Source organism: Hyla sarda, unplaced genomic scaffold (genome assembly GCF_029499605.1).
Source record: "Hyla sarda isolate aHylSar1 unplaced genomic scaffold, aHylSar1.hap1 scaffold_36, whole genome shotgun sequence".
NCBI lineage: Eukaryota > Metazoa > Chordata > Amphibia > Anura > Hylidae > Hyla > Hyla sarda.
In genome coordinates this window covers 235,076-249,209 of record NW_026610372.1, presented here as the reverse complement: position 1 = coordinate 249,209, position 14,134 = coordinate 235,076, and the positions used below count along the sequence as shown (strand labels likewise).

At 43.3% G+C, this 14,134-nt stretch overlaps 1 protein-coding gene across 1 annotated transcript in view; it reads left to right on the top strand.

Moving 5' to 3' along the window:
- The window catches only part of LOC130331910 (transcription factor Sox-6-like), a gene marked incomplete in the record, with an annotated part of 403,713 nt that overhangs the window by 167,529 nt on the left and 222,050 nt on the right, over positions 1 to 14,134 (top strand). Inside the window, 1 exon segment of the mRNA XM_056553725.1 lies at positions 7,801 to 8,044. Within this exon segment, the coding sequence (XP_056409700.1) occupies positions 7,801 to 8,044 (244 nt within the window).

Sequence of the window (14,134 nt, the reverse complement as noted above, 5' to 3'; positions counted from 1 at the left end):
CAGAGGCAGCAAAACAACCCAAAACATTACTGACCTCCCCCATATGTCACTGTAGGTACTGTGTTCTTTTCTTTGTAGGCCTCATTCCGTTTTCGGTAAACAGTAGAATGATGCACTTTACCAAAAAGCTCCATCTTGTCTCATCTGTCCACAAGACGTTTTCCCAGAAGGATTTTGGTTACTCAAGTTCATTTTGGTAAAATGTAGTCTTGCTTTTTATGTCTCTGTGTCAGCAGTGGGGTCCTCCGGGGTCTCTTCCATAGTGGGGTCCTCCGGGGTCTCTTCCATAGTGGGGTCCTCCTGGGTTTCCTCCATAGTGGGGTCCTCTGGGGTCTCCTCCATAGTGGGGTCCTCCTGGGTCTCCTCCATAGTGGGGTCCTCCTGGGTCTCCTCCATAGTGGGGTCCTCCTGGGTCTCCTCCATAGCGGGGTCCTCCGGGGTCTCCTCCATAGCGGGGTCCTCCTGGGTCTCCTCCATAGCGGGGTCCTCCTGGGTCTCCTCCATAGTGGGGTCCTCCTGGGTCTCCTCCATAGCGGGGTCCTCCTGGGTCTCCCTCCATAGCGGGGTCCTCCTGGGTCTCCCCCCATAGCGGGGTCCTCCTGGGTCTCCCCCCCATAGCGGGGTCCTCCTGGGTCTCCCCCCCATAGTGGGGTCCTCCTGGGTCTCCCCCATAGCGGGGTCCTCCTGGGTCTCCCCCCATAGCGGGGTCCTCCTGGGTCTACTCCATAGCGTTTCATTTCATATAAATGTGGACGGATAGTTCGCGCTGACACTGATGCTCCCTGAGCCTGCAGAACAGCTTGAATATCTTTGGAACTTGTTTGGGGCTGCTTATCCACCATCCGGACTATCCTGCAGTGACACCTTTCATCAGTTTTTCTCTTCCGTCCTCACCCAGGGAGATTATCTACAGGGCCATGGGGTGTAAACTTCTTGATAATGTTGCGCACTGTGGACAAAGACAAATCTAGATCTCTGGAGATGGACGTGTAACCTGGAGATTGTTGATATTTTTCCACAATTTTGGTTCCCAAGTCCTCAGACAGTTCTCTCCTCTTTCTGTTCTCTCTCTCCTCCTCTTTCTGTTCTCTCTTCTCCTCTTTCTGTTCTTTCTTCTCCTCAGACAGTTCTCTCCTCCTCTTTCTGTTCTCTTCTTCTCTTTCTGTTCTCTTCTCCTCTTTCTGTTCTCTTCTCCTCTTTCTGTTCTCTTCTCCTCTTTCTGTTCTCTCTCCTCCTCTTTCTGTTCTCTCTCCTCCTCTTTCTGTTCTCTCTCCTCCTCTTTCTGTTCTCTTCTCCTCTTTCTGTTCTCTCCTCCTCTTTCTGTTCTCTCCTCCTCTTTCTGTTCTCTCCTCCTCTTTCTGTTCTCTCTCCTCTTCTTTCTGTTCTCTCCTCCTCTTTCTGTTCTCTTCTCCTCTTTCTGTTCTCTTCTCCTCTTTCTCTCCTCTTCTCCTTTCTCTCCTCTTCTCCTCTTTCTGTTCTCTCCTCCTCTTTCTGTTCTCTCCTCCTCTTTCTGTTCTCTTCTTCTCTTTCTGTTCTCTTCTCCTCTTTCTGTTCTCTTCTCCTCTTTCTCTCCTCTTCTCCTCTTTCTCTCCTCTTCTCCTCTTTCTGTTCTCTCCTCCTCTTTCTGTTCTCTCCTCCTCTTTCTGTTCTCTTCTTCTCTTTCTGTTCTCTTCTCCTCTTTCTGTTCTCTTCTCCTCTTTCTCTCCTCTTCTCCTCTTTCTCTCCTCTTCTCCTCTTTCTGTTCTCTCCTCCTCTTTCTGTTCTCTCTCCTCCTCTTTCTGTTCTCTCTTCTCCTCTTTCTGTTCTCTTCTCCTCTTTCTGTTCTCTTCTCCTCTTTCTGTTCTCTCCTCCTCTTTCTGTTCTCTCCTCCTCTTTCTGTTCTCTTCTTCTCTTTCTGTTCTCTTCTTCTCTTTCTGTTCTCTTCTCCTCTTTCTGTTCTCTTCTCCTCTTTCTGTTCTCTTCTCCTCTTTCTGTTCTCTTCTCCTCTTTCTCTCCTCTTCTCCTCTTTCTCTCCTCTTCTCCTCTTTCTGTTCTCTCCTCCTCTTTCTGTTCTCTCCTCCTCTTTCTGTTCTCTTCTCCTCTTTCTGTTCTCTCCTCCTCTTTCTGTTCTCTCCTCCTCTTTCTGTTCTCTTCTCCTCTTTCTGTTCTCTTCTCCTCTTTCTGTTGTCCATGCTTAGTGTGACACACACAGACACACAATGCAAAGACTAAGTGAACTTCTCTCCTTTTTATTGGCTGTCAGGTGTGATTGTTATATTGCCCACACCCGTTACTTGCCCCAGGTGAGTATAAAGGAACATCACAGGCTGGAAACAATCTTATTTATCCACAATTATGAAAGGCGCCAATAATTGTGTCCGGACCATTTTTGGAGTTTGGGGACATTATGTCCAATTTGCTTTTTTTCCTCCTTTTTTGGTTTAGTTCCAATACAGACAAAGGGAATAAACATGTGTATAGCAAAACCTGTGTTACTGCAATATATATATATATATATATATATATATATATATATATATACAGAGGAGAGGAGATCTATATATATACACAAAGGGAATAAACATGTGTATAGCAAAACCTGTGTTACTGCAATATATATATATATATATATATACAGAGGAGAGGAGATCTATATATATATATATATATATATATATATATATATATATATATACAGAGGAGAGGAGATCTATATATATATACAGAGGAGAGGAGAGGAGATCTATATATATATACAGAGGAGAGGAGATCTATATATATATATATATATATATATATATATACAGAGGAGAGGAGATCTATATATATATATATACACAGAGGAGAGGAGATCTATATATGTATACACACAAAGGGAATAAACATGTGTATAGCAAAACCTGTGTTACTGCAATATATATATATACAGAGGAGAGGAGATCTATATATATATATATACATACAGAGGAGAGGAGATCTATATATATATATATATATATATATATATATATACAGAGGAGAGGAGATCTATATATATATATATATATATATACAGAGGAGAGGAGATCTATATATATATATATATATATATATATATATACAGAGGAGAGGAGATCTATATATATATATACAGAGGAGAGGAGATCTATATATATATATACACAAAGGGAATAAACATGTGTATAGCAAAACCTGTGTTACTGCAATATATATATATATATATATATACAGAGGAGAGGAGATCTATATATATATATATATATATATATATATACAGAGGAGAGGATCTCTATATATATATATATATATATATATATATATATATATATACAGAGGAGAGGAGATCTATATATATATATATATATATATATATATACACACATACAAAGGAGAGGAGATCTATATATATATATATACAGAGGAGAGGAGATCTATATATATATATATATATACAGAGGAGAGGAGATCTATATATATATATATATATATATATATATATATATATATATATACAGAGGAGAGGAGATCTATATATATATATATTTATATATGTATATATATATACACAGAGGAGAGGAGATCTATATATATATATATATATATATATATATACATACAGAGGAGAGGAGATCTATATATATATATATATATATATACATACAGAGGAGATCTATATATATATATATATATATATATATATATATATATACAGAGGAGAGGAGATCTATATATATATATATATATATATATATATATATATACACAAAGGGAATAAACATGTGTATAGCAAAACATGTGTTACTGCAATATATATATATACAGAGGAGAGGAGATGTATATATATATATACAGAGGAGAGGAGATCTATATATATATACAGAGGAGAGGAGATCTATCTATATATATATATATATATATATATATATATATATATATATATATATATACATACATACATACAGAGGAGATCTATATATATATATATATATATATATATATACAGAGGAGAGGAGATCTATATATATATATATATATATATATATATATATATATATACACACACAAAGGGAATAAACATGTGTATAGCAAAACCTGTGTTACTGCAATATATATATACAGAGGAGAGGAGATCTATATATATATATATACAGAGGAGAGGAGATCTATATATATATATATATACAGAGGAGAGGGGATCTATATATATATATATATATATATATATATATATATATATATATATACACAGAGGAGAGGCGATCTATATATACATATATATATATATATATATATATATATATATATATACAGAGGAGAGGAGATCTATATATATATACAGAGGAGAGGAGATCTATATATATATATATATATATATATATATACAGAGGAGAGGAGATCTATATATATATATATATATATATATATATATACATACAGAGCAGAGGAGATCTATATATATATACAGAGGAGAGGATATATATATATATATATATATATATATATATAGAGGAGAGGAGATCTATATATATATATATATATATATATATATATATATATATACACAAAGGGAATAAACCTGTTCCTGCAATCCTTTCCTGTGAGGAATACTTCATTATATAGAAAGATTTCAGGGGTGCAAACATTTACGACCATGACTGTATACACTTCCCATGTAGACTCGCCCCATGTATACACTTCCCATGTATACACTTCCCATGTAGACTCGCCCCATGTAGACTCGCCCCATGTAGACTTGCCCCATGTAGACTCGCCCCATGTAGACTCGCCCCATGTAGACTCGCCCCATGTAGACTCGCCCCATGTAGAGCACAATGATTGTTATAGGGAGAAAAGCCTAGTAATAGTGCAAGGTGTGTGTGTTGACTGCTCTCCAGATATCATATCTATATATTTACAGGAGTGTTATACTTTTCTATTACAATAACTTTCTCCTGTTGATTACTTTCCCCGCCACCGTCGCTGTTGTTTCTGGGTCATGTGGCCGCCGTGCGCCTGTTCGGTTCTCAGACCTTCAGATCTATTAATTTATTAAGTGTAATTTTACTAATGAGTTTCCAGCCATTAAATAAAACATTTGAACGATATGGAAGCGGCTTTAAAGTTTTAACGTGTTTCTCTTATTTTGTGGCGCTGTTATTAATGCAGCGACTGTGAAATAAAGCTCCGTTGTAATCAATAAAATAAGACGAAATCCGCTTTTATGGCTTCCCCTGACAATACGTATAAGCGGGAAACGCATTGATGTGGAATGGGATTCATGCAGGAAAATGAGATAAATTATTGAACGCCGGTTTGATTTTTTTTTCAAACCAACAAATTATGATTAATTGAAGACGTGAGTCTAAAAAAAATACAGAAATTAGACGCCATTTGCTTCTGTGAAAGTCTTTGATAGTTTTCTGCACCTAAACGTAATAATCCTGCGAAAATACATGATCAGCGCCGAAAACATGGAGAACGACACAAGAGGATGAGACCCTGAGACATCTGCTATATATCAATTATGTCATACAGGGGGCGGGGCTGTGATCACATGACATTATATTAATATTATATCAGTGATGTCATACAGGGGGTGGGGCTGTGATCACATGTCATTATATTACTATTATGTCAGTGATGTCATACAGGAGGTGGGGCTGTGATCACATGTCATTATATTAATATTATATCAGTGATGTCATACAGGGGGCGGGGCTGTGATCACATGTCATTATATTACTATTATATTATATCAGTGATGTCATACAGGGGGCGGGGCTGTGATCACATGTCATTATATTACTATTATATTATATCAGTGATGTCATACAGGGGGCGGGGCTGTGATCACATGTCATTATATTACTATTTCATTCAGGGCCGGTTTTAGGCTTAGCGTGGCCCTAGGCAAAATCAAAAGTGTGGCTCCAAAAGTCTTAATAGTGCACTAACCAGATTTGCACATTTTTGGTCACTTCAAATACCATAAAAAATATCTAAAAAGCTATTGAAAAGTTCCATTAAAACAAAAATAGTCCCGATAGAAACTAAAAATCCAAAAAATGACCCTCATACATCCCCATATACAGAAAAATAAAAGAGTTATAGGGATCAGAATAGTACAATTTTATATTTTTGTATAGTCCCCCCACATTTGGTTGGCTGTACAGTTCCCCCCACATTAGGTTGGCTGTATAGTTTCCCCCCCACATTAGGTTGGCTGTATAGTTTCCCCCCCACATTAGGTTGGCTGTATAGTTCCCCCCACATTAGGTTGGCAGTATAGTTCCCCCCACATTAGGTGCAGTACAGTTCCCCCCCACGTTAGGTGCAGTACAGTTCCCCCCACATTAGGTGCAGTACAGTTCCCCCCCACGTTAGGTGCAGTACAGTTCCCCCCACATTAGGTGCAGTACAGTTCCCCCCACATTAGGTGCAGTACAGTTCCCCCCACAGTAGGTGCAGTACAGTTCCCCCCACATTGGGTGCAGTACAGTTCCCCCACATTGGGTGCAGTACAGTTCCCCCACATTGGGTGCAGTACAGTTCCCCCATATTGGGTGACGTACAGTTCCCCACACATTGGGTGACGTGTACAGTTCCCCCACATTGGGTGACGTACAGTTCCCCCACAGACATACAGCCTTCAGCCATATACATGTCTGTGTACTGCCCCGCTTCAGTGTTAATACCACCGGTCCGGGGTCACGATCTACTGCTATGGCCTATAGACCATAGCAGTAGGTCCCGAGACTGGAGGACCGGTGGTCGGAGCACCGAAGAGGACGTGCTGGTGACTTACCATTCCACACAGCTTCGCTCCTCCGTTGCTATGGGCGCATGCACGGGACGTCAGTGACGTCCCTGCATGCAATAACTCCTGGCGGCCCCTGCGTTTTTAAAGTTAAAGGGGGGCCGCCGCAGAAAGGTAACAGGGACATCCTTGTGTCCTGAAATGTGATGGGGGCCCCCTGCGGGCTGCTCAGTGGTGGCGGCGGATCCCCCTCCGGGCTTGATCAGGCCTATGCTGAGCAGTCGGCAGGGGGCCCCCTGGGGGCCCTAGGCAATTGCCTGATTGGCCCCGCCCTAACGCAGGCCCTGATTAAATTATATCAGTGATGTCATACAGGGGGCGGAGCTGTGATCACATGTCATTATATTACTATTATATCAGTGGTGTCATACAGGGGGCAGAGTTGTGATCACATGTCATTATATTACTATCAGTGATGTCATACAGGGGGCGGGGCTGTGATCACATGACATTATATTACTATCATATCAGTGATGTCATACAGGGGGCGGGGCTGTCATCATATGTCATTATATTACTATTATATCAGTGATGTCATACAGGGGGCGGGGCTGTGATCACATGTCATTATATTACTATTATATTATATCAGTGATGTCATACAGGGGGCGGGGCTGTGATCACATGTCATTATATTACTATTATATTATATCAGTGATGTCATACAGGGGGCGGGGCTGTGATCACATGTCATTATATTACTATTATATTCTATCAGTGATGTCACACGGGGCGGGGCTGTGATCACATGTCATTATATTACTATTATATTATATCAGTGATGTCACACAGGGGGCGGGGCTGTGATCACATGTCATTATATTACTATTATATTATATCAGTGATGTCACACAGGGGGCGGGGCTGTGATCACATGTTATATTTCTTTTATATCAGTGATGTCATACAGGGGGCAGGGCCTTGACTACCCCTGAGACATGATATATATATATATATGTTAGTTGTCAGAAGATGTAATTCTTCTTTTTCTTCATTTCTTACAGAAGGATGTCGTCCAAACCCGCCACCTCTCCATTCACCTGTAAGGCTGATGGAGAGGAGGAGTTATCCGGAGGGGACCTATCTTCACGGGATAAAGAGGATTTGGATGAGCAGCACCTTGGTGGCCTCCTGCCCCTCCACAGTCTCCTACACAGCAAACCTCACCCCGAGGAACTGACCTCACTTGTCAACAACATGCAGGCGGACACTGACTGGGACAACATGATGTCCTCCCAGCAAAGAATGGTGAGTGCTACCTGTACGCGAAGTGTCTTATCTGATAGCCCCCGGGGTCCATGTTCAGTGCGGCCCACCCCTGGGCCTTGGTGTCTGCTCTAGTCTGTGTGTGCTGCACTATAACAATGTATCGGTCCTCTGTGTATACACAATGTCTATATACACATTGGGGAGATTTATCAAAACATGTCCAGAGAAAGTTGCTGAGTTGCCCATAGCAACCAATCAGATTGCTTCTTTCACTTTTGAAAGAGCCTATGAAAAATGAAAGAGGTGACGCTCAGAGTAAGGTGCAGAGATGAGGTGACGCTCAGAGTAAAGTGCAGAGATGAGGTGACGCTTAGAGTAAAGTGCAGAGATGAGGTGACGCTCAGAGTAAAGTGCAGAGATGAGGTGACGCTCAGAATAAAGTGCAGAGATGAGGTGATGCTCAGAGTAAAGTGCAGAGATGAGGTGACGCTCAGAGTAAAGTGCAGAGATGAGGTGACGCTCAGAGTAAAGTGCAGAGATGAGGTGACGCTTAGAGTAAAGTGCAGAGATGAGGTGACGCTCAGAGTAAAGTGCAGAGATGAGGTGACGCTCAGAGTAAAGTGCAGAGATGAGGTGACGCTCAGAGTAAAGTGCAGAGATGAGGTGACGCTCAGAATAAAGTGCAGAGATGAGGTGACGCTCAGAGTAAAGTGCAGAGATGAGGTGACGCTTAGAGTAAAGTGCAGAGATGAGGTGACGCTCAGCGTAAGGTGCAGAGATGAGGTGACGCTCAGAGTAAAGTGCAGAGATGAGGTGACGCTCAGAATAAAGTGCAGAGATGAGGTGACGCTCAGAGTAAGGTGCAGAGATGAGGTGACGCTCTGAATAAAGTGCAGAGATGAGGTGACGCTCAGAGTAAGGTGCAGAGATGAGGTGACGCTCTGAATAAAGTGCAGAGATGAGGTGACGCTCAGAATAAAGTGCAGAGATGAGGTGACGCTCAGAGTAAGGTGCAGAGATGAGGTGACGCTCAGAGTGAAGTGCAGAGATGAGGTGACGCTCAGCGTAAGGTGCAGAGATGAGGTGACGCTCAGCGTAAGGTGCAGAGATGAGGTGATGCTCAGAGTAAAGTGCAGAGATGAGGTGACGCTCAGAATAAAGTGCAGAGATGAGGTGACGCTCAGAATAAAGTGGAGAGATGAGGTGACGCTCAGTGTAAAGTGCAGAGATGAGGTGACGCTCAGAATAAAGTGCAGAGATGAGGTGACGCTCAGCGTAAGGTGCAGAGATGAGGTGACGCTCAGAGTAAAGTGCAGAGATGAGGTGACGCTCAGAGTAAAGTGCAGAGATGAGGTGACGCTCAGAGTAAAGTGCAGAGATGAGGTGACGCTCAGAGTAAAGTGCAGAGATGAGGTGACGCTCAGAGTAAAGTGCAGAGATGAGGTGACGCTCAGAATAAAGTGCAGAGATGAGGTGACGCTCAGAGTAAAGTGCAGAGATGAGGTGACGCTCAGAGTAAGGTGCAGAGATGAGGTGACGCTCAGAGTAAAGTGCAGAGATGAGGTGACGCTCAGCGTAAGGTGCAGAGATGAGGTGACGCTCAGCGTAAGGTGCAGAGATGAGGTGATGCTCAGAGTAAAGTGCAGAGATGAGGTGACGCTCAGAATAAAGTGCAGAGATGAGGTGACGCTCAGAATAAAGTGCAGAGATGAGGTGACGCTCAGTGTAAAGTGCAGAGATGAGGTGACGCTCAGAATAAAGTGCAGAGATGAGGTGCAGAGATGAGGTGACGCTCAGAGTAAAGTGCAGAGATGAGGTGACGCTCAGAATAAAGTGCAGAGATGAGGTGACGCTCAGAATAAAGTGCAGAGATGAGGTGACGCTCAGAGTAAAGTGCAGAGATGAGGTGACGCTCAGAATAAAGTGCAGAGATGAGGTGACGCTCAGAGTAAGGTGCAGAGATGAGGTGACGCTCAGAATAAAGTGCAGAGATGAGGTGACGCTCAGAATAAAGTGCAGAGATGAGGTGACGCTCAGAATAAAGTGCAGAGATGAGGTGACGCTCAGAGTAAAGTGCAGAGATGAGGTGACGCTCAGAGTAAGGTGCAGAGATGAGGTGACGCTCAGAATAAAGTGCAGAGATGAGGTGACGCTCAGAATAAAGTGCAGAGATGAGGTGACGCTCAGAGTAAGGTGCAGAGATGAGGTGACGCTCAGAATAAAGTGCAGAGATGAGGTGACGCTCAGAGTAAAGTGCAGAGATGAGGTGACGCTCAGAATAAAGTGCAGAGATGAGGTGACGCTCAGTGTAAAGTGCAGAGATGAGGTGACGCTCAGAATAAAGTGCAGAGATGAGGTGACGCTCAGAATAAAGTGCAGAGATGAGGTGACGCTCAGAGTAAGGTGCAGAGATGAGGTGACGCTCAGAGTAAAGTGCAGAGATGAGGTGACGCTCAGAGTAAAGTGCAGAGATGAGGTGACGCTCAGAGTAAAGTGCAGAGATGAGGTGACGCTCAGAGTAAAGTGCACAGATGAGGTGACGCTCAGAATAAAGTGCAGAGATGAGGTGACGCTCAGAGTAAAGTGCAGAGATGAGGTGACGCTCCCTGGAGTGGACGCACTGTACTATAACTAACTCTGTACAGTGAACAGTGCCCCCATGTCTGGAGGTTATTCTGGGCACTGCATCAGGAGTCTCTCATGACCGTTCCGGGGTTCTCCTGCAGGATAAGTGATATCAGTTTATTGAGATCAGTCCGCAGTGTCGTCTCTGCTATTCCCGGTCTCGCTCGGTGCTGTCACTTGGATCACTATAGCTCCGTCTTGTTTAGCATTCACGTTCTGTATAGTGAGGTCATACGATGAGTTCATCTTCACCGGAGCTTTGATATTAATCATAGTTTCTCAGACAGACATGATTGATGACAAGATGGAGGCTTGATTAATGGAAGGCGAACGCGGCCTCCCCCTGCCCGTCATTCAATCACTGCGCCGCTGCCGCTGCTCACCGGGGACAGAATGTTAAATACTCAGGTCTCGGCCTCACATCATGTCTGACATAATACACGAGCCTCACACCCAGCAGAGAACGCAACGCAGGACGCCCGTCACCTGTCAGTGTCAGCAAATCTGTTATGTGATCGCTTCAGGATCCGAGATAGAAATATATGAGAGAGATAAATAGATAGATAGATATGAGATAGATATGAGGTAGATAGATATGAGGTAGATAGATATGAGATGGATAGATATGAGATAGATAGATATGAGATAGATAGATATGAGATGGATAGATATGAGATAGATAGATATGAGATAGATAGATATGAGATAGATAGATATGAGGTAGATTGTTATATATGAGATAGATAGATAGATATGAAATAGATTAATAGATAGATATGAGATTGATAGATAGATAGATATGAGATTGATAGATATTAGATTGATAGATAGATAGATATGAGATAGATATGAGGTAGATAGATATGAGATAGATTGTTATATATGAGATAGATTGTTATATATGAGATAGATATGAGATAGATAGATATGAGATAGATTAATAGATAGATATGAGATTGATATATAGATATTAGATTGATAGATAGATAGATATGAGATAGATAGATAGATGTGAGGTAGATAGATAGATGTGAGGTAGATAGATAGATGTGAGGTAGATAGATAGATGTGAGGTAGATAGATATGAGATAGATATGAGGTAGATAGATATGAGGTAGATAGATATGGGGTAGATAGATATGGGATAGATAGATATGGGATAGATATGGGATAGATAGATATGGGATAGATATGGGATAGATAGATATGGGGTAGATAGATATGGGGTAGATAGATATGGGGTAGATAGATATGGGGTAGATAGATATGGGGTAGATAGATATGAGGTAGATAGATATGAGATAGATTGACAGATAGATATGAGATGAATTAAAAGATAGATATGAGATAGATAGATATGAGACAGATAGATATGAGACAGATAGATATGAGACAGATAGATATGAGACAGATAGATATGAGACAGATAGATATGAGACAGATAGATATGAGACAGATAGATATGACATAGATAGATATGAGATAGATATGAGATTAATAGATATGAGATAGATATGAGATAGATAGCTATGAGATTGATATTAGATAGATAGGAAGGAGGAAGAGACTGCACACAGTGACTGCACAGGAGGGAGAGACTGCACACAGTGACTGCACAGGAGGAAGAGACTGCACACAGTGACTGCACAGGAGGAAGAGACTGCACACAGTGACTGCACAGGAGGAAGAGACTGCACACAGTGACTGCACAGGAGGAAGAGGCTGCACACAGTGACTGCACAGGAGGAAGAGGCTGCACACAGTGACTGCACAGGAGGAAGAGGCTGCACACAGTGACTGCACAGGAGGAAGAGGCTGCACACAGTGACTGCACAGGAGGAAGTGGCTGCACACAGTGACTGCACAGGAGGAAGAGACTGCACACAGTGACTGCACAGGAGGAAGAGGCTGCACACAGTGACTGCACAGGAGGAAGAGGCTGCACACAGTGACTGCACAGGAGGAAGTGGCTGCACAGTGACTGCACAGGAGGAAGTGGCTGCACACAGTGACTGCACAGGAGGAAGTGGCTGCACACAGTGACTGCACAGGAGGAAGAGACTGCACACAGTGACTGCACAGGAGGAAGAGACTGCACACAGTGACTGCACAGGGGGAAGAGACTGCACACAGTGACTGCACAGGGGGAAGAGACTGCACACAGTGACTGCACAGGAGGAAGAGACTGCACACAGTGACTGCACAGGAGGAAGAGACTGCACACAGTGACTGCACAGGAGGAAGAGACTGCACACAGTGACTGCACAGGAGGAAGAGACTGCACACAGTGACTGCACAGGGGGAAGAGACTGCACACAGTGACTGCACAGGGGGAAGAGACTGCACACAGTGACTGCACAGTAGTTTTTGGAGGTTTCTTCAGAATCTCTTTGCTCTGTTGGATTTGATTCTAGGTCATACGGACCTTGTGCAGATGGACATGGAGAAGCGGCGCCTCCGTTGTGTTGCGGCACTGTGTCACTTCTCATGTGCGTTGTCATGGAGAGTGACTGTCATGTGACTCGTCTCCGCTCTGCGCAGTGTATTCGCCGCTCGCTGTAACAATACTGGATGACGCTGAATTCTGGATCCATATTTTGCCAGGCAGCATTAATGTGAATAGAGAGTAATGAGGATGAGACGTCGACAAGAGCGCTGATTAATAATGTCCGCCGCCGGGACCGCCACCAGAACAGCACGCTCCCAACATGTCCTCCGCGTCACGTGATCATAGTTGAGGGGGGCGGTGTTATCTGACAGGTGTCCGCCATGTTTGAACTACGCAAATCTTTCCTTGTTTATAAATGAGCGTCCAGATGATTGCTGCAGGGTGTGGTAAACGTATAACTGGCGAGAGTTGCGGCAGCGCGTGTATATAGAGATCACGGTGACAGCTGCGGTGTGTCCTGGTACCGGATGACCCCTCGCTCTTACAATGTGACGTGTTGTGGACGCATGCAGTTCATGTCTCACGTCTCACTTTTATAGCGTCCGGCGGGTAGACGAGGCCGCGGGCATCTCTTGCCGTTCCTGAATGTTCTGAGCCGCTCTGGTACAACCTATTGTATGTGACCTGTAGGCGCTGGGCTCACCGCTCCCCCCGATCGGCCTCGTCTTGTCCCACAGGGGACTCCCTGAATCGCTGACATTTCGCAGCCAAAATATTTAGTTTAAAGTGCGAGCCGCCCCTCCAGCTGTGCGCGAATACGGAGGAATAAGGGATTTACCAAATAGGAAATAACAGCTGCTCCTGAATTACTCCGGACCGGCCGCGCTTTATTTGACAGATCCCACAATTTGTTACATCTGGAATCCGGGCCGTGCTGCGCTCTTATCACGAATCGACGTCCCAGCGGCGCATTAACCCTTCAGGACCATAAAGGGGGTGAGTAGACCAGGCAGCATCCAGGACTCTGGGGCCCCTATTTAGGTGGGGGTTCTATGCATGTCTCTGCAGGGCCTTCACTTTTTAGCTGGGGGTGCTATCAATATCTTTATGTGGGG